Raw genomic sequence first — 20,979 nt, 5'->3', positions numbered from 1 at the left:
AAAAGGCTGGGTTTTTGCATAACTGGAATTCTGTCATTTGCATTAACTGCCCCCTAGAGATTCCCCAGGAAAGTCACTTAACATTTATTGTCCCCAAAGTCTATACTTGTCTAGCACATTTTTGAGATAGGCTTTTGAGCTCCCAGGTCTTACCTCTGCCACAGCTCCCCACTAGAGTGAGTACATACAATCCTGGATCTAAATAACCTCATTCAAGGATATTACCATAAAGAAGTGCCACATCTGTGTTACAGACATTTTGTAACCAGGCTGATCCAATTCTCCATTTAAGTAGCAGATGTCAAGTTTAATCACAGTTACAAGTCTGGGGCTGGCCTCTCTAAGCTTCATTAATTCTGAAAGGCAAGTTTTGACCATAAGAATGGCTAGACTCAGTTGGACCAATGGTCCATCTTGTCCAGCAGCCTGTCTTCTGCCAGTGGCCAATTCCAGATGCATCCGAGGCACTGAACAGAAAACAGGGTAATTAATGAGTGAGCTGCCATCCAGTTCCAGTCAGGGGCCTCCAGAGCATGGGGTTGCATCCCTGACTAATAGTCATTGATGGACCTGGCCTCCATGAACTTAGCCCAGCCTTTTTTTTTTAAGCCCAATTATAGTTTTGGCCCTGCCAACACATTCCATAGGTTGCCTGTATTGTTGTGTCAAGAAGTGCTTCCTTTTGTTTTAAACCTGCAGCCCCTAGTCATTTCAGGTGTTATGTAAAGGGGTAACTAACACACCCTTTATCCAGCCCATTCATGAGTTTATAGAACACTAGCATATCTCCCCTCGCCCCCCCACCCCCACCCCAATCATGTCTTTTCCAAGCTGAAAAGTCCCAGGCGTTTTAATCTTCCTGCAGATGGAGACTGTTTAATTATTTTTGTTGCTATTTTCAGAACCTTTTCTATTTATGATGGGGAGCCAAAACTGCATGCAGTAGTCAGGGTGTGGCTGTACCATGGAGTTATATAGTGGCATTATGCTATTTACTGTCTTATTAGCTCACCCTTTCCTAATGGTTCCTAACATTTTCTTAGTTTTTTGACTATCAATCACTGAACATGGAGCAGATGTTCTCAGAGAACAAGCCACAATAACACCCAAGAGCTCTTTCTTGAGTGATAACTAATGTAGACCCTCCCCCCACCCACATACCCACCATTTTGGATGTATTGTTGGGATTAGGTTTCTCATGTGCACTACTTTGTATTTATCAACATTGAATTTTATCTGCCATTTTGTTGCCCAGACAGCAGCTTTGTGAGATCCCTTTGTAACTCTTCACAGTCTGCTTTAGACTTAACTATCTTGAGTAATTTTGTCTCATCTGACATTTCGCCACCTCACTGTTTACTCCTTCTTCCACTTCATTCATGAATAAGGTTAAGAGTTTGTCATTGTTATTTCTATTAGCAGTCAGGGACAGGCATGGGCAATAAGCAAAAATCCACATAAGCCCATGACCTCTCCCTGACTTTTACTAAAAATAAATGTGAGGCTGATTGATGGGGGGATGAATGCCTGAACCCTACTACAGGCGAGGGTGAGTGTCCAGCACCTGCCACTGCTGCAGCTGACAGCTCTGGCATGTTCCCCCATCACCCTAATAGCTTGGCACTCCAGGTCCCCCTGCCACCCTCAGTGACTGAGAGCTGCAGAGGCCCCGGATTCATTTATAGCTCCAGCTCTGCTGCCCCAGGACTGAAGCAGGTATCAGGGAGGTCTCTGGAAGTTATGGAAACCTCTGTGCCATAATCATCCTTATTTCCAAATACGTTGAACAGCAGTGGTCCCAGTACAGAACCTGGGGGGACCCCACTATTTACCTCTCTCCCTTCTGAAAACTGAGGAAGATTTACAAGTATGTTTCCTTTGCAGCAAAAGCCTTGGTAGAAAACTGTTACTGGCTTGATTCCCACATGGTTTATAAAGTTCTTGTTTTCTATGGAGAGGAACTTCCATTCCTGCCTATTATAATTAAACTCTGCTTATCCTTTCACCCCCAACTTCTGAGATTCATTCCTTGCTACTTACCATTATTAGTGAATGAGGAGAGAAGCTGTGCAGCAGAATGAGCTGTTTCTTCCCTGATAATTTTTTTCTGTTAGCAGCTTCTCTCCAAATTCAGTTCACACTGGTCACCTGGTAAATAGCTAAACTCTAAATTGAATTTTATTTCTAAAGGAAGACCAACATATTAAGATTAATTTACATCATCAGTGCTAGTAATTGGTTGTTTGTCCAGCAGTGGAAGAACAGGTGGTCTGAGCTGAAGAGCAGCACTTAGTCATAGAGCTTCCAGCAACAATACTGGACTACCTCCAAATTCCATGACAGGGAGGCATTAATCTTTAGTAATTTGGCAAGAAGCTTTGAGAAATTTCATACCTGATGATTTTCTGAATCAGTCTTGACTTAAGTACTTTGGGTGGTAAAGAGTCTACCCCTTCTCTAAGCAAGTTCTTCCACTGGTTAATTAGCATCAGTACTAAAACTCTGCACTTGTTTCTACTCTGAATTGGTCTAGCTTTATCTTGCAACTGTTGGATTTCATTATGCCTTTTTCTGGTAGAGAGCCATCCTCTATTGGAAATCTCATCTAGCTACGTTAGGATCATGGTCAAGTCACTTCTCTTAGATTAATCTGAGCATCATAGCCCTTCCTATAAAGTATGTTTTCCAGTAAACAAATCATTCTCATAGGCCCCTTTAGAAATATGGCTACCAGAAGTTGTATTAGTAAAACCATTACTAGACTGAGATAAACAGGAACAGAGAGATAGTATTGAAAGTCACTTGCTTAGATACAATATTGTAGTGGGCCCTCATGATCAACTGGATATTTATTACCCCTTTTCTGTCAGTGCATTCCATCTTTATGGGGTCAGCATTTTATTCTCTTAAATGTATGACCTTCCATGGGGCTGTACTAAATCTTTTTTAAATAAACTACCTTCCCAAACAATCCTATTTGGCCTGTATAACTGACCTGTCCCACTAATTTTTATGGTGTGTCAGTTTTACCAGTCATTTATTTTCAAGATCTCAGATAGATATTGAACAACCCTACACCAAGACATCCCTCACCCCCCGAGACACCACCTTGCAAATTTTGTTTACTTATTACAGTACATCTGTTAACCATGTCTTACTTTGTATCAGGAGTGGCCAAACTTACCGACAATCTGAGCCACATACAACAATCTTTAAAAGTTCAAGAGGCAGGGCATGCCTGCTGGAGCTCAGGGCCTCAGCCTGTAGGGGGCACTTGCTGGGGTTTCAGCCAATCCCCAGCATGCACACCCTGTGGCCCTGAGCCCCTCCTCCCTACTGGGCAAAAGTCCTTACTCCACCCCCCCTTGTGCAAGGTAGAGGTCCCATGCTCCCCCACCCTCCCACAGTGGTACGTGGGGCTCCACAAGCTGCACTTGGACTGTAAAATAGCCAACATGGGGCATGCATGCAGTGCTCCCCCCCTCCCAGTTGATATGGACTATACTGATTTTTTGTAGAGTGCTATTTTTTTTTTATCTGAATGTGATGTAGGATTAAATCAAATGCCTTAGAAGTTCAAGTATATTATGTTATCCTTCACTTTGTCAAGCAAATTTGTCAAACTCTGTTTGGATGAAACCACAAGACTATTTTCCATAAAGCCCATTTTAACTGCCATTAATTATGCTACCAACGTTTAATTCAGAAGGGACACAGGTAGTAATCACGGAGTGTGCCACAGACTGATGTCAGGCTGAGTGACCTATAGGGTACCTAGAGCATTCCATTTACCCTTTTTAAATTTTGGCACAACCTGCATAGTTTTGGCACCTGCTCTGTCATGGATTCGCAGGAGCTGGGGCTATACCCTAGCCTTTAAACAGTTGCCTAGGATTCCCCCCTTCAGTTTGCTGGACCCCAGGGAGCCACACAGGAGACCTGTGGCCACAACTCAGAGATGGAGCCTTTGGGCTCCAACAACCACTGTTTCTCTGCAGCGAGTCTGACTGAAGTAAGAGTCCTGAGAGCATGATTACCAGCAGAGGGCATGATGCACTTCCCTTAGTATTTGCAGTGGCACCAAGAAGCCATTTCAACATAAGATAGGTTCCAATAGTCAACTGGTGTACAGCATTGAAGAGTCCTTCCATTAGCATGAGAAAGGTAAGCTTAAGCAAGAGTCCATAGTGTTTGAGAACCTTCTTATCATAGCCCTTTTCCATCTTCAATCCATTGGCTACATCTAAGGAAACAACATGCCATAGGAGTCAATTTTCAGTCCGGGAGGTTTTCACTGTCTGTGTAGGGTCTTCCATTCAAATGTGTTGATATACAGCTATGAGGGCTGGCTGGAGTCTCAAACACCTCTCCCAGGGAGAGAATTCTTTCCCCTTCAGGGTAGTGACACAAAGTGGATAGATACAAAGTCATATAGCTAGTTCATAAAAATATTACAAAGAATTCTCACTTTTGTCACATTTCTTGAAAACCCCACTGACTATGAATTACTTCAGTTATGTTGGAGTATCAGACTTCATCTTAGCAGCTTTGATCAGTACAGACAGTAAAAGCATCATCCAAATAGCTGTGGCTGCAGTATCTTAAGAGCACATGCACACTCAATCTCAGCAAAGTTCTGTTCTTTTAGTACTCTTTGGTGCAAGTTATCAGCTGTGCTGATTTAAATGCATTTAACATCCCCCCTCCCAATTACTGATGGTCTACTCCTGCATCATCGATGCAGTGTTGTCGTGCTGGTCCCAGGATATTAGAGAGAAGTTGGTCTAATAAAAGATATTACCTGACATAGCTTGTCTCATTTCTGCATCATGATTGATGACTGATAATTTTAGAGTTTGATTGGCTAAGATCTCTCTCTCACTAATAACTCTTACCTCTCCTCCAGTGTTGGTCTTTTCACTAAATGCTGATTGCACTCAGTTCTTAACTCATCTTTTTACTGCTACTTTCACCTCCCTTTTTAACCAACACCTTTCATTACCACACAACCCTGGATTTTGGGGGGCCTCAAAGTATTCTTAAACAATTACTAAATTTGTTTGAAACTTACCATGTTTCTGCCTATACAGGAGAAAGAGGTCTCTAAATAACAAAAACTAGTTTTCTTTAAACCATTTTTTCTTCTATTAATCTGGGGGAGGGGAATGGAAGGAGAAGGGGAAAAGAGTGGAAATTTCAAAACTGGGAGGCTTCTGTTGGTCATGTAAACATCAACCAGTTTTCAACCTAAATCTATTAAATCAAAAAAACCACCATACACAAAAAGGTAAAAGTATGGGGAAAAAAATGAATTAATTGAAGTGTAGATCATTGCATAAGCAGTAGCAACAGCAAGACTGAAATTACAGAAAAACCACCAAGAACTGTTGCCTACTTGAGAATACTAGCTTTGTGCCGTCTCATTTATGGGATAAAAGTGCAAATACCAAAAATACCTTCACATTTAAATGCTTCATCTTAAACACAGTATTGCATTCTGTTCTTTTTAAACAGACATTGCCAATCTTCAGTCTAAATGAAAACATACTAATAGATGACAATTTGCTGCTGCTGTCCACCTTAATTATGTAGGAAGGGGACAGATCTTATTGAACTGATGTGCAAATGTTCATAATGTTTTCCTCTTTCTTCAGTCTGTACCGGTGAGTCTCAATGACATAAGCAACTGCTATTAATTCAGTTAGTTATTGTTGAGAATAACACAGATCTTCTAAGCCTATAACTGAATGTTGTACTATTTAAAGATGATCACTGACACTTAAATAAATGAGTGTTTCTTAAAATGACAACTGTATTGCCAAATAGCTAAATTAATCAATAAAAATATGAAGAACACTGGTTGTTTCTAGTATAAAATACTTTGTCTCTTAAGGTTTTGATCAAATTCACAACTAACGTCCTAATTGAACACTTACTGACTGAATGAATGACAAAGAAGGCACTTACCAGGTACTGCAGTTTAACCAGGAAGCTTTTAACGTTCAAATATGCTACAGTTACTTGAATTTAAGTAAACACCATTAACTTGTGTTTTCCAGCTAACAAAAAGCCTAGAAATCCCCCAACAGAGTGACTGACTCAAGGCTGCAACTTTCATATAGTCGTTGACTCTTAAGATGACAGCAAAGGAAACTTGTGATATTCTAATGCAGCATGCCACTAATTACCGCAGTTTCTTAAATCAGTCTAAACTGACATACATCCTGGCTGGTCTTTCTTTAGTATATTTTACATTTAACAATATGCATCACCTGATGTACAAAAAACTGCCTATATACATTTAAATACAGTTGTCGAAAAGGGGGTAGCGAGGGAAAGCTCGCTGTTGTGCAAGTACATACCATCCCCATTTTAGTTAACATTTTCTTGGAACAATAACTAAAGCGCTCAAATTTGAAGAGAAGGTGATCACTCAATAAAAATACTGCAAAACATCTCACTAGGTGCTAGCGGCCAATCGGAACATTTTAGGAATGGTTTACAGACAAGCTTATTACTAAGTAATTTTTAAATGTATAACTTGATTCTAAATATCCACATGATATTTAGAGCAGTTGAGGACCTACACTACAGATTTGGTTTTTTGTCCACATATCACATTTCTTAGTTTCAACTTTTCCATCAATTGTCCTGTGACGGAGGAAAAGCTTTACACTACCCAGTTATTTCAGTGTTACACATTGCCGTTCTTGTATTGTATCGCAGGGGAACCCTCTGATCATTTATTTATATGATATAAATATATATAAAGTATTATTTAGGTACATGCATCATGCAGAAAATTTACACAGTGAACTTGAAATAAAACCTCCACATTATGTAATCTCTCTACACTGTCAAGAAAGCTGCTATGATCATAAATTTAAAGTAAGTTTCAGATTATGGAGCCCAAGTTTCCATGGAGCTTGGATTTCATTTTCACTACTAGTTTACAAACTGATTAGATATGCTTGAGAAGGACCTTGCTTACATTACCTCCCTCTTCAGTATTACAAATTGCTTTTTCTTTTTGTCTGTCCTCGTCCTCACTTTATCCCTCCCTTTAGCATTAAAGAAAAAAAAAGTTAATTTAGCCTTCCAGTCTCCCAGCACTGGCCCTATTGCTTTGTTTCATGCTTGTTCTAATGTTGATGGGAGAGAGGAATGAAATTCCTGATTCCTATTCAGTTTAAATGGTTTATCAAAATATGTATGTTCATCAGGGTTTAAGAGGTTATACTAAACAGCATGTATAAAAAAAACAGAAACTGGTGATTCAAAAATAGAACATAATGTGTTTAGATTTTATGTCAAGTAACAGCTCCTCTTTAAAATAGTTAAAGCTTGAGTGTCACTTTTAGTAAAAATCAAGTTGATTGACAAAAAAAAAGTCTAAAACACCTCTAAAAGGTAGTCAAGCCTGTTTTGTTTCAAACAACACACATATGTGGACAGCATGACTGTATCAGGTTTGCTGTCGCTGTAACCATTTCTGTTCAGGATCCTGCAGCAACAATAGATCTATTACACCCCTTTGTAAAAAGTCTGGAAAAAAACACTAAGTATGAGAGACTCATCACCTTTGTTAATATGCTTGTTTTCAAAGTCATTTGTGAAATTTTTACCATCCATGCACACCATGTTGCACAGAGAATTCATGCTTTCCAATTATGCATAAATAGTATTAAATAGTACGCACTTTATTAGTGCAGAATTGCAATAGCATTTTCAGAACGTGACACAAAAGCTTACCCTAGACTTCCTTATTTAAGCCAAGATCTCCACCATTGCAGTTCAGCCGTTATTTTCTATACTGATCTGCAGGTCAAACTCTAGTACTGTAAATGCATATGCAGAGCTGCTTCCATTGACTTTATGGGCAGCCATATGCATCCAAGGGTAGAATATGGTCCTTAAATATTTACAAGCATTACACTGTTAAGTAAGGGAAGGAGAGAGCTTTCATGCAGCAACTGAAACAGCATAATCCAAGTTTAGCAATGCACTGATATAGCAGGTGTGATACTACAACAGAAGCTATGAAGATAAAAAATAAAAAACTAGTTGGATTACCTACCAATGTTTAATCATAGACCCAGGTAGGTAAAATATACCCTTCTGAATAGACAACTCAAGGTGCAGAACCAGTTCATTATTAAAATGTGTCTTCTGTCAGTATCCAATTATGTTATCTTGCTCCCCTCTTTTGCAGGAAAACAGGCACTACACTGGCATTTACACTAACATTATGGTGTAGTGGGGAGGGGGAAATGTCTTCAAGATTTCATTGTCACTCACCATAAACTGCAAAAGTTTTCCAGGATGGCTCTATTTCTTCCCCTCAGATTTCAGAGGAAAGCAAAATTTGTTTGTTTTTGTTTTTGTTTTTGTTTTTTTTTTTGGGGGGGGGGGGGAAGAAGAGGCGAAGCAGTCAGTCATAAACCCAAACTTCTAAAGAAAGATCCTATACCACATAACAGAAATGCTCCAAATGTAAATAAACAAAACTGCCACCCTTACTACAAAAGTAAATTACCAGCAAAAGTCTTAACTATCCAAAAAACAATACAAACAGCAAGTTTTGGTCATGCAGCCCAGAAAAAGCTGCCTTCAAAATCTGGGTTTTCAAATAGATGGACTGCATTAAATGGAAAGCTCCAAATTAATTCTAAGCAACACTTTCTATGTGTGTCTGTTCTTGGCACTATGGTGATTTATTTATTTGCTAGCACTCAGTGTTTTCTCCCTGCCCCAGCATGGTATTTCCAATCTTACACACACCCCCAAGATGTTGATAAATATTACATGAAACACTCCACTGTACTTCATCTGTGCAAAACATGGACCTTCTCTTAAGGCAGCGTCCAAATACATCATCTCAAAGTATCTGAAACATTACAATGTTAACAGAGTAAAAAGCAGAGGGCACCAGTCCAACTTGCACAAAAGCAGTTATAGGTCACCTTCTGGTACCTTTCAGAACTTGGATTGCACTCAGTACTCTGGCTGTTAGAAAAGGGAAGGTTTCGTTAGTAACTGTAACCTATTAATTTTCCAGAGGTAAGTAAACAGCTATTGAAGTGTGCCATAGGCTAAGCTTTGCACAGTTTTGTACATTTCGCTTTGAAAAGATATGTATTTTCCTTTTCTAGAGAAGTATGTGCTCCCACTAGATTTTTGCTATTAACTTCAGGGAAAGCCAGAACAGATCTTTAAAACTTTTGTTTGAGCAATTTGGTTTGAGAGTTAAGGGCCTCTGTCAATACTATGCACTAGGGGTTACTGGTTACAAAAAAGTAGGGTGACCAGATGTCCCAATTTTAGGGTCTTTTTCTTATATAGGCTCCAATTACCCCCCACCCCCATCCTGATTTTTCACACTTGCCGTCTGGTCACCCTACTAGAACGGTAAAATTGCCTTTGAAATTTAGCTTTGGTATATGTAAAGTAACTAGCAGCAGAGTGCCCTGTGGCACCTTATAGACTAACAGACGTTTTGGAGCATGCATCCAACAAGTGGGTATTCACCCACGAAAGCTCATGCTCCAAAACATCTGTTAGTCTGTAAGGTGCCACAGGACTCTTTGCTGCTTTTACAGATCCAGACTAACACAGCTACCTCTCTGATACGTATAGTAACTACATTATTGTGTATACTGCCTGTGATACCAGTGGTTTGTTATCAAACACTGATTAAAGAGTAGCTAATAATGGCTCAACAATCAAGAATTAAAAATTATAGCAGATCAGCACAACTACTATAAAAACTCCCTTGTCCTCTCTCTCCACCCTCTCAAAATAAAAAAAAAATGCAGGTATGTGACAAACCGTTTTGTTCTTCAAAGCAACCTTGGAAAGAGTACATAATACACATTTTTTAAAACCTCCCTAAATAAATATTTTATTCCAGTGTAACACATTTGATGTTTCCATGATTTAAAATGAACTAAAACACAGAAATCTATTTTTAAACAACATTACATAAAAATGACAAAACCAGGAAATTCCCAGACAAGGTCAACAATACATCCATTAACTAAAGATGTTGAGCTATCAACTTTTCCACTTTCCCAAAAGGACAAGGACACAACCAACACCTTGTTGTTTAACTTACCAGTAATTTCATGGTTTATGTTACATACCAGACTTTAAGTGCCATGGAAATATGCCCTTCACTAGATTCAAGAAGTTCAAGATTCTTCTCTGATTTGTATGAGGGTGATCAATTAAGATCACTGTGTCCTGGTCTATTCCCGCCAATGCAGAATTGTTCTAAAAATAAGATTAAAATACTCTGAAGAGTCTCACTTTAAGTTACATAAGGGTGCCCATCATTTTCTTTGTTTACATTTAAGAAATGTTTCCCATATGTTTAGTCTAAATTGCTTTTAGTTCCATGACACAACACCTGATCATATTACACGGATTCCCTCTTTAGTATGTCCAACATACACATTCTTTTTCACTCCAGGATGCATGGTTGCAGACTAAAATGAATAAGCATAAACGGATTTGGCAAGCATGGAGGCGGAAACACTTGGATTTGTACTACTATTAAAATTCTGAATCACTTTACAAATACAGCTAATTTGATTGTGTTTATTACCTTACAGAAGCCAGGCAGTCATTTCAAGTAAGCAGCCTAGATTTTACTTTAATCATTCTTCTCTCTGTCTCTGCTGGACTGCTTTCTCCCAGGGGAGCTAAGAGCAATCACTGGAGAAGAACTAAATATGTTTGAAGGTGGCTGCGTGGACGCTTTAGCTGGGGACTCCCCTGGGATCTTTTGACATGTCTCTACCACAGAGTTTCTCACTGTATCATTCATTTCAATTACTTCAAAGTCTGCTTCATTCCATTCTCCTGCATCCTCTTCATCTTCCTCATCTTCATTAAGTTCAAAGTTGGACAACAAAGCTTTTTGGTCCTCGCTCCCACCACCATCTTTTAACTTACTCTCACTGGGAGAAGTGGCTAATTTATACATCACAGGAAATAGTACTGCTGTCATTACAGATGTTCCCAATGCAGCATACATCATCACAGGGACATTGTGAAGTTTTCCTTCAAGAAACCCAACCACTGCTGGAATGCACATCTCCCCCAAGGCAGCACCAACTACGAAGAGAGAAGCAGACTTTCCTTGTATGGTGGTGTACTGTTCAATCCAGGAAATGCCACTGGGAAAGACAGTAGCCATTGACGCACCATAGACTGCTGTCCCAATCCAGAGCGAAATTGGATGCTTACTCAACAGTGCCAGGAACAAAGAAGAGACAGTGGAACCTATGACACTCAGCAGAATCATAGTACCAGGGTATAAACAGGTAGCAAAACAGATTGCCAGTCCTCTGCAAGCTGCAAATGCTCCCCAAAAAAGGGAGTTCAAACTAGCTGCTTCACTTTCTTTCATGTCTGCATAAACCTCTGCATAATTGAAAATGTAAGAGCCATAGGTGACCTCTGCTCCTACATAGCAAAAGAAGAAAAGGAAAAGGAGAATGAGAAGGGCATAGTGGTATTTGGCAATTTGACATTTCTGCAGAGAAGATTTTGCTTTATCTCGTGCTAAGCCGGTCCTTGAATACAGAACAACAAACAACAAAGAAACTATCAAAATATAGGTCCCTATGACAATGTAGGACCACATAAAGCTCACATTAGAATGCAGTTTCAGTGCTGATCCAAACAGTGCGTTAGGTATATCACTCGGAACAGAGTGGTTTGTCTTTTCATCTTCTGTTTGGACATTAGGAGATATGAAGCTGCTCAATGCCATTTTTGTCAGAACTGGGGCCACAACAGCACCCAGTGCAAAACTGAAGTGTAAGGCCTGCATATGTGGTCCAGCCTCTGCTCCCCATATATTCAATGCAAGGACATTTCCACCTGCAGATTAAAGAAATGAGGATCCATTTATTTGATATGGAAACTTAAGACACAGTATGGTTTCTTCCCAATCAGTTATTTAGTTAATATTTATCTAGTCAATCTGTCAGAACAATCTATAGTGGAAGCAGATTACTTTATTTGGAAGCAGATTATATTATTTTATTACTTCATACAGTGGAAGCAGATTATATTATTTTATAATATCTGGAATCAAAGGTCATTACCTTTTTCAGGGCATGAAATGTGCAAACTGCAAGTCTAGCTAGAGTAAAGCTCTGCTTATAAAAATTAAGCAGTAGAAGGTTCCACTGCACATGCTGGGTTTTTTACCTTTTTCTCTCAAGAACAAGAACTAGCTCATTTCAAACAGTGTTACATTTGGCACTATTATGGCATTCCAGATAAAGCTCAGGATCTTCTTTGACAGACTGTTTGTGACTCAGTCCTAGGCTCTCTTCTCAGCACATAGCATCAAATTTGCATTATAGATGCTCACTCACTCACTCTCACAAATGAGTTGAATAAGTAGTTAATTGAGAAATACTTGGCAATTTTTCCATGCCATCCCACATACAGTCAGGGATATACCAGCAGATTCATTTTAGAGATTATTCCAGTCTGACATTGACCTCACCATTTGCATCACAATCAGGAAAAAAATCTGCTCTTACCGTCTTCAGAATGGATGATGTTACTGTAGTAACAGCGAGAGAGAGTAACTTTAACAGCAAGTGACAATGGATATGAACACAAATTTAGTTTAGCACACATATACCATGCATGCTAGAAAACAAAAACATACGTTTTCCTCCTCCTTCACTAAGCGAAATATAACTATTTTAGCAGGCCCTGTGCCTATACTGACAACACAACATGCTTGCCACATAAACTGGAAGTCCTAATGATGAACATAAACTCACCTATTGTGGATCTCTAGGCACCTCATTAGTGCTAACAATTCTCTCGGAGAGATACAAGAGGAGCTGACAAACTCCCAATGATTCATTCAATCCACAGGACTTCCTGCAGCAGGGAAGAGGATCTGTTCACTTACCTGTGTCTAGAACACCCACGGAAGTCCCAATGACTGACATCAGGGCAGTTAACAATAGCGCTCTCTTACACCATGGTATGGCATAAAGACCAACTGCTGTTCCCAGCATGGTTAACCCTATAAAGGTAATCCAAAATCCATACTGAGGCTCCAGTTTTCAGCATGACTTATACAGAGAACCAAAACAGTCAATTTATTATAATTAAAGCTGTTTTTTATGATAGACTGCTTGAATTTCAAGCAGTCAGGTTAGACTGAATTAGTGTTCATGAGAGCTGGTTGAAAAGACTTAGACGGAACCATTTTTTCTTCAGAAATTGCCTGTTAAAATCAAAATACTTCACAAAATCAAGCCAAATTTGAGCAAAATTTACTTTTTGAGAAAAACTGAAAAAAGTTCTGACAATGTAAAATGGGATATTTTGAGATTTTTGGAACAAAAGATTTCAGTTTTTCATTTTGAAGTGACTGTTTAAAAAAAAATATTTTGCATTACTAGATAGTAATATAAAATAAAAACAAAAATGAAACATTCTGGTTCTGTCAAACCAAGACATTTTGATCACAAAGCACAGCTCATTTTAGATTGGAAGATTTCAAAAATTTTGAGTTTCATTTCAATTCAAAACAAAGTCAAATTTTCAAAAGTCAATTTCTTCACAAAACTGAAATGTCATCCTCTGACCAGCTCTGGTGATCACACTAGGAAGTCCTCAACTGAACTATTTTCTCCAATTACTCTCAATGCACAAGTTTAGCTTCCATTAACATTAGTAAGTTATATGTCCACATCATAAATGGTCGTCTAATTCATTGTACAGTTTCAAAAAGAATAAGCGCCGTTAACAGAATATATTTAATTTAAACTTAGTCAACCTATGAGATGTGATCTTTTCTCCATTGCTTATCCAACTGAAAATTGAAAGCATGCAAATTATTTCTCAAACTGACAACAACAGTACATGAAAAATTAAGGCTAAACCTAGGAAACAGTTCTACAGATAATTGTGTTTAGAGCTTGCTGTCAGTTCACCTAACTTTTGAATATAATAAGCATGAAAGATTTTGCTTTATTAGTTCAGAGTCGTTTCAGATAAATTTGTCTTCAGATTACTTGCCTCATGTCAGACAGATACATTAGAATCAATGAGAAGCAGAAGATTGGTCTAGATTTTATTCAGAAATTTTATGCATGTCAGTGTTTAATGGAACAGACAAAATTTTAGTGGGTGCAGTGTATTTTAACAGAGGTTGAGTTTGCAACATCTTTTCTTCGTAGAGCTGTAACTCAATTGTGTGAAATGGTATCACTGACAGCAATACAGGTGATCAGATGTGAGTCTCAGCTGAGCTTCTCTCATTTTTCTCATGTAACCTGTGATGTGGCCGTTATCAAATTTGATTTGTTTTATATAAAATATTCTCAGAAACAGCCATTTGATATAGAAAAATAAAAATCCAACTCTGCTTCTTTTTATTTGAGCAAAAGGCAATCTTTTATTCTGTTCTGACAGAGAGAGAGAGAGAGAGAGAGAGAGAGAGAGAGAGAGAGAGAGATGGTCTTTTGCAATAAAAGGAGACATGAATGAAACTGACAAATAGAAACAAAATGTCATAGTTTTTAATTACATCACTCCTGCAGCAGTGTACAATATTTTTAATGGAGTATGACAATGCTAGTGATAGCATACATGCAACTTTCATTGTGCATGACTACAGTGTAAAGACCAAAAGGATACTTGCATGACATACCAAGGAAAAGGAGGTGAAAACTGGCTTAAGATATTTTTTAAACACAACTTTCACAATTTGTTACTATACCAACCCCTCTGGAAATAGTGCAGGTTACGACACTTAATAATGATATCAGAGATTCATCTAGCTATACATTTGTCACATAAAAAAAGAATTATTTTGAGTACACTTACCCAAGAGGAGATGAGGGTTCATGCAGTCGAAGATAATCCCTCCAATCACTGAACCACCAAAGTAACCCAGAGAACGACCCATGAAAATGTAGTAAATATCACTGACATTTTTATTCACATTTGCAGCCAAATCTTGAAATGTAGGTCCCAGGACAGCAATACTCATACCCTGAAAAACAGTGGGGATATTTTGTTTGTTCATTTTAGAGGGCAGAAGGTTAACAAAATAAACTGTCACCAGCAGCAAGAAATGATATAGTTCATATTATGTTACTAAGACTGTCTGCAAACAAAAACAGTATCATTTTAATTAAGTCACTTTAGAAACTGATTTAGTTAAACAATACAGTCTTACGTTGGGGGCACTCTTATTTTGGTTTCACAGTGCCATTATCAATTTAACTTACAACTTGGTAAGGAATTTCACCTAAGACAAGCCCGAAATAATTTGCAGGTTACTTAAGGTATGTCTACACTGCCCATGTTACAGCACAGCCACGGCAGCACTGTGAAGTGAGCAGTGTAGTCACGCTTTATCGCAGGGGGCAGACCTCCCCCAGCGATAAAAATATAACCACCTTAAATGTCACCAGGAGTGTGGCTCCCGGTGATAAAGCACTGTCTATACTGGTGCTTTTCAGCGCTAAAACATTTGGCATCTGGGAGGTGTTTTTTCACACCCCTGAACAACTAAAGTGTTAGCGCTGAAAGTGGCAGTGTAGACATTGCCTTACACAGCAAGCTCTTCACGGCAGAGACAGTCTTTTTGTCTGTTTTTGTACGGCACTAAGCACAATTGAGTTCTGGTCCTGGACTATGCTTCCTAGGTTCCATGGTAATACTTATAGCGAATAAGGCTACAATTTAGTCATGGAGGTAGTGGAAGTCACAGAATCTAACTTCCAGTGACCTCCATGACTTCAGCAGTTGGGAGGTGCAGGGTCCCATGCCACCCACAGGGCTAGGAACTGCGGGGTACCCCTGCTGCCTCTGGCAGCCATCGGAGGTGGAGGGGAACCCCCAAGCTCGCAGGCAGTGGAGGCGGCGTGGGAACCCCCGGGCTGCTGGCTCACCAGGAGCCTCTGGCCCCTCTGGGTGGTGGAGGTGGCATGGGAGCTGGGGGCACCCCCCAGCTCTCAGCCTCCACAGGCAGTGGACAACCCCCGGAGCTTCAGGCAGTAGGGGTACCCTGCAGTCCCCTGCGCAGTTGCCCCACTTCAGGTGTGTGGGGATGCGCAGATCCCCATTTTGTCCTAGATATTGTTAGTAAAAGTCATGGACAGGTCCCGGGCAAAAAAGAAAAATTAATGGAAGCCAGGACTTATCCCCGACTTTTACTAACAATATCCAGGACAAAAATCTTAGCCTTACTAATGAATAATAAATATTAAAATATCACTTGATGTAATCCAAATCTGTTTTAGCGAGATCATCTCTAAAAATTTACACACACATTTTCTTTTAACTGTGTGAAAAGCACCAAGTGAAATTTAAGTTTCGCTTGCAGTCACCTTTGGAATAAGCCTGTGGAACACTCAAGTGAGTTTCACAGTACCTCATCGTGAGAACAATACTAAAGGAAAACTTGGCTGTATGGGACAGTCATCATTTCAGTACCAGCAGTGTGCTCAGTACTGTACAAAATAAAGGTTCTTAAACAATCTAATGCTACAGAAACATTACTCCTCAAACAACTGAGCATCTGGGATAGTTTCACCTGCTTGTGAGACAAACCAAGCCCAAAATACTATCTAGAAATTACCAGGAAGCCCACATGGCTGAGTTCAAACCTAGGGCTCTATCAATGCTCTCTGTGCTGCCTTATTAGTTTATTACTATCTGAATGGTGTGGAGAGAATGAATAAAGCAGTGTTATTTATCCATCTACATAACACAAGAACCAGGGATCACTCAATGAAATTAATAGATAGCAGGTTTAAAACAAACATATGACAGTATGTCTTCACACAGCCTCCAGGTATCCCGTGGAACTCATTGCCAGGGGATGTTGCAAAGGCCAAAACTATAACTGGGGTAAAACAATATTACATACATTAATGGAGCATAGGTCAAGCAATAGCTATTAGCCAAAGTAGCAAAGAATCCTGTGGCACCTTATAGACTAACAGACGTTTTGGAGCATGAGCTTTCGTGGGTGAATACCCACTTCCTCAGATGCATGCATCTGAGGAAGTGGGTATTCACCCACGAAAGCTCATGCTCCAAAACGTCTGTTAGTCTATAAGGTGCCACAGGATTCTTTGCTACTTTTACAGATCCAGACTAACACGGCTACCCTCTGATACTTGACAGCTATTAGCCAAGATAGTCAGAGATGCAGCCCCATGCTCTGGGTATCCCTAAACCTCCATATATCAGCGGCCCGCGCCCACCTTCCCGGCCTACCGCAAACTACAGCTGCAGTATTCAAGCCCCACACCACTCCTTGAAGCGGCTGGCATGATGTCCCTGCGGCCGGGAGGGCAGGGGGGAGGAGGGAGAAGCAGAGGGCTCTCTCTGTGTGTTTCCCCGGCTTCAGGCACCGCCCTCCCCCAAAGCTCCCATTGACCATGAACGAGGAACTGTGGCCAACGGGAGCTTCGGGGGAGGTACCTGGAAGCATGGCAAGCAGCATGCAGAGCCCTGCATCCCCCCTCTCCTGGGGCTACAGGGACATGGTTCCAGCTACTTCACAGAGCAGGCCCGGGCCGGCAGCCTGCCCTGGTGTATGCTGCTGCCAACCCGGAGCCCGAAGCCCTCCTGCACACCACCCCCCAACTCCCTGCCTTGAGCCCCCTGCCCACACCCTAGTCCCCTGGCCTGAGCTCCCGCTACCTCTCACAGCCCTTCTGCACCCCAATCCCCTGCCCTGAGCCCTCTGCCGCATCCCACACCCCTTCTGTACCCTGAGCCCCCTGCCTGCACCCCAACTCCCAGCTGCACCTCAACCCCCTGGCATGAGCCTTCACCACACCCCTCATGCACCCTCTGGGGGCAGGGAGAGGGCAGAGTTGAGGTGGGAACTTCAGGAAAGGGGCTGGAAGGGGGGCAGGGAAGGGGTGGGAAGAGGCGGAACCTCATGGAAGGGGTGAAGTGGGGGCAGGGCAGCGAGGAGGGTATCAGTGATGCAGCCCTAGGGCCAATGAACAGGCCCTCATGTGGCCCTCGTCACCTCGTGGTCATTTGAGTTCGAGACCCTTGGACTAGAGGGCCCATTGCTCTGCCCCAGCACTACAGGTCCTGTTCTCACTGGCCCCAGGGGTCGGGCTGCGCTAAACCAGCACCTTCACCAGGTCCAGCCCAGCACAGGGGCTCGCTGGGACAGCGCGGGCCGGGCCGGGCCGGGCCGGGGGGTTGCCGGGGACTCGGTGCCCGCAAGGCGGAAGGGGAGGCCCAGCCCCGCTCACCAGGCCCAGGAAGGCCGAGCACAGCACCCCGGAGATGCACCATCGCAGCAGCGGCGTCGCTCCCTCCCCGGCCCGGCTCCTGCCGCCGCCGGCTACGATCACCTCAGGCCGCGGCGCGGGCTCCGGGAGGAGACTCTGCTCCGCCGCCGGCCCCTCACCGCCCCGCCGCGTGTCCTCCGCCTCCGGCCGGGCGAAGCGAACCTGCTTCTTCCTGCCGGCGCCCGCCATGGCGCCGAGTGCGGGGAGCGGGCCGGCCCCGCCCCGCCCCGCCCGCACGGGCCGCGGACACCGAGACACCGGCGTCTCCAGTAACGCGACAAGCGGAACGAGCCGGGACTACAACTCCCAGCGTGCACCGCGGTAGGTGGGGCGGGGAGACGCGGTGCACGCCGGGAGCTGAGGCGGTTGCGGGCTCGCGGTCGCTGCTCGCGTAAGGACGTTGTCCGGCACGCGGGAGGGCGTTTGGCCCAGGTACACATGGGGGGAGATTGGCCTTCCCCCTCCCGTTCACCAACCTCGTTTTCGCCTTGTGGGCACGTGAGCACAACCCGCCCAGAGCAGATGCCGTGCGCAGGGCACGTGACTTTGTGCACCTGGCAACGCTGGGGCGGGGGGCGGACTGGCCGTGGCTGGCGTTGTACCGCCCAACCCAGGGTGGCGCTCAGCGCTCTGCGGGGGGGAGAGGCACTACTCCCTTGGTGGGCCACCCAGCCCCCAGGTCAGGAGGGCTCAGGGCACATGTACCAGACCAAGCACCACAGTGCAACACCCCAAAGGCAGCTGAGGCTGCTTGGGGGGGGGGGGGGAGAGACAGACAGACCCCTGTCTCCCCCCCCCCCCCGTAAGCAGTTGCCCTGCCCTAGTGTGTACTCCCCCCACAGTAAGGCCCCTACTCTATTTGCGCTACTATGATGACATCTTCATCAGCTGGACCCATGGAAAAGCAGCCGTTGAAGAATTCCACCCTAATTTCAACTATTTCCATCCCACCATCAACCTCAGCCCAGACCAATCCACACAAGCGGGCCATTTCCAGGACACTACAATGCTAAAAAGCAATGGTCACATAAACACCACCCTATGCCGGAAACCTGCTGACCACTATTCTTACCTACATGCCTCCAGCTTCCATCCAGGATGCACCACATGATCCATTGTCTACAGCCAAACTGTAAGATATAATTGCATTTCCTCCAATCCCTCAAACAAACACCTACAAGATCTCTATCAAACATTCTTAAAACTGCAGTACCCACCGGCTGAAGTAAAAAAACAGACTGACAGAGTCAGAAGAATACCCAAAAGTCACCTACTACAGGACAGGCCCAACAAAGAAAATAACAGAACTCCCCTAGCCATCACCTTCCGCCTCCAACTAAAACCTCTCCAGCACATCAAAGATCTACAACCTATCCTGAATGATGATCCCTCACTCTCACAGGTCTTGCGAGACAGATCAGTCCTTGCTTACAGCCAGCCTCAGCAACCACACACCATACAACGAAAACACTAACCCAGGAAGCTATCCTTGCACCAAAGTCCGATGCCAACTCTATCCACATATTTATTCAAATGACACCATCATAGGACCTGATCACATTAGCCAGCAATGCTCCTCTGCCATGTACATTGGCCAAACTGGACAGTCTCTATGCAAAAGAATAAATGGACACAAATCTGACATTAGGAATCATAACATTCAAAAATCAGTAGGAGAACACTTCAACCTCTCCGATCACTCAGTAACAGACTTAAAGGTGGCAATTTTGCCACCAAAAAACTTCAAAAACAGATTCCAATGAGAAACTGCTGAACTTGAATTAATATGCAAACTAGATACCATTAACTTGGGCTTGAATAGAAACTGGGAGTGGCTGTGTCATTTCACATATTGAATCTATTTCCCCATGTTAAGTATCCACACACCTTATTGTCAACTGTCTAAAATGGGCCATCTTGATTATCACTACAAATTTTTTTTCCTGATAATTGGTCATCTTAATTAATTAGCCTCTTACAGTTGTGGTATGGCTACTTCCAGTTTTTCATGTTCTCTGTATGTATATATATCTTCTTACTATATGTTCCGTTCTATGCATCTGATGAAGTGGGCTGTAGCCCACAAAAGCTTATGCTCAAATAAATTTGTTAGTCTCTAAGGTGCCACGAGTACTCCTGTTCTTTTTGCAGATACAGACTAGCACGGCTGCTACTCTGAAACCTGTCATTTTGCAGACAGGGTAACTCAGTCCCCACCTGTAATTGTTGAGAGGCACTGGCCTTTTGAGCAGCCCTGCTCCAGGCGCTGTTCCTAACCCTGGCACAAACTTCCTTTGGGAAGTGGGTTGGGCAAGTCACTGACAGGCATAAGTTTTCCAAGAGCACTTACTCATTGTGTGTGCCTAATTTACAACACCTACTAGCTAAAATAATTGAGAGTTCCAGCTGCTCAGTGCTTTAGACACAGCTGCTGACACTCAGAGGTATGGCAGCAGCAGAGCTCTTAAACAATAAAGCAACCAAAATTCATGGACACTTTCCAAAATGTTAGCAGTGCCAGCTCTGTGCCTTTCTTACCTTACCCATAAATGGAAATAAGGAGGCAGTTTCACTGAAAAGGTGTGCAACAGACAGATTCAATAAAGCACCACTTCCGCAAAGTCCACAAACACATAATTAACTGTTGAGCACACACTTT

General features: G+C 42.4%; 1 protein-coding gene across 4 annotated transcripts in view; it reads right to left on the bottom strand.

Annotated features, from left to right (window-relative positions):
• The window catches only part of MFSD4B (major facilitator superfamily domain containing 4B), a 50,620-nt gene extending 32,103 nt beyond the window's left edge, over positions 1–18,517 (bottom strand). Inside the window, exons 1-5 of one of the 4 annotated variants that reach the window (XM_030556136.1) lie at positions 18,282–18,517; positions 14,875–15,043; positions 12,947–13,063; positions 10,607–11,889; positions 1,320–9,006 (exon numbers count right to left, since the gene is read on the bottom strand). In XM_030556136.1, coding sequence (XP_030411996.1) covers positions 10,655–11,889; positions 12,947–13,063; positions 14,875–15,043; positions 18,282–18,509 — 1,749 coding nt within the window. In that variant the 5' untranslated portion in view covers positions 18,510–18,517 and the 3' untranslated portion in view covers positions 1,320–9,006; positions 10,607–10,654. Of the gene's footprint in view, positions 1–1,319; positions 9,007–9,556; positions 10,273–10,468; positions 11,890–12,946; positions 13,064–14,874; positions 15,044–18,281 lie in introns of those variants that run through there. The other 3 variants (XM_030556134.1, XM_030556135.1, XM_030556133.1) reach the window with 3 other exon arrangements.
• Between the last annotated feature and the right edge of the window lie 2,462 nt (positions 18,518–20,979).

Source organism: Gopherus evgoodei, chromosome 3 (genome assembly GCF_007399415.2).
Source record: "Gopherus evgoodei ecotype Sinaloan lineage chromosome 3, rGopEvg1_v1.p, whole genome shotgun sequence".
In the NCBI taxonomy this organism is placed as follows: Eukaryota; Metazoa; Chordata; order Testudines; family Testudinidae; genus Gopherus; species Gopherus evgoodei.
The sequence above is the reverse complement of the archived record's forward strand: the minus strand, read 5'-3'. Positions and strand labels throughout refer to the sequence as shown.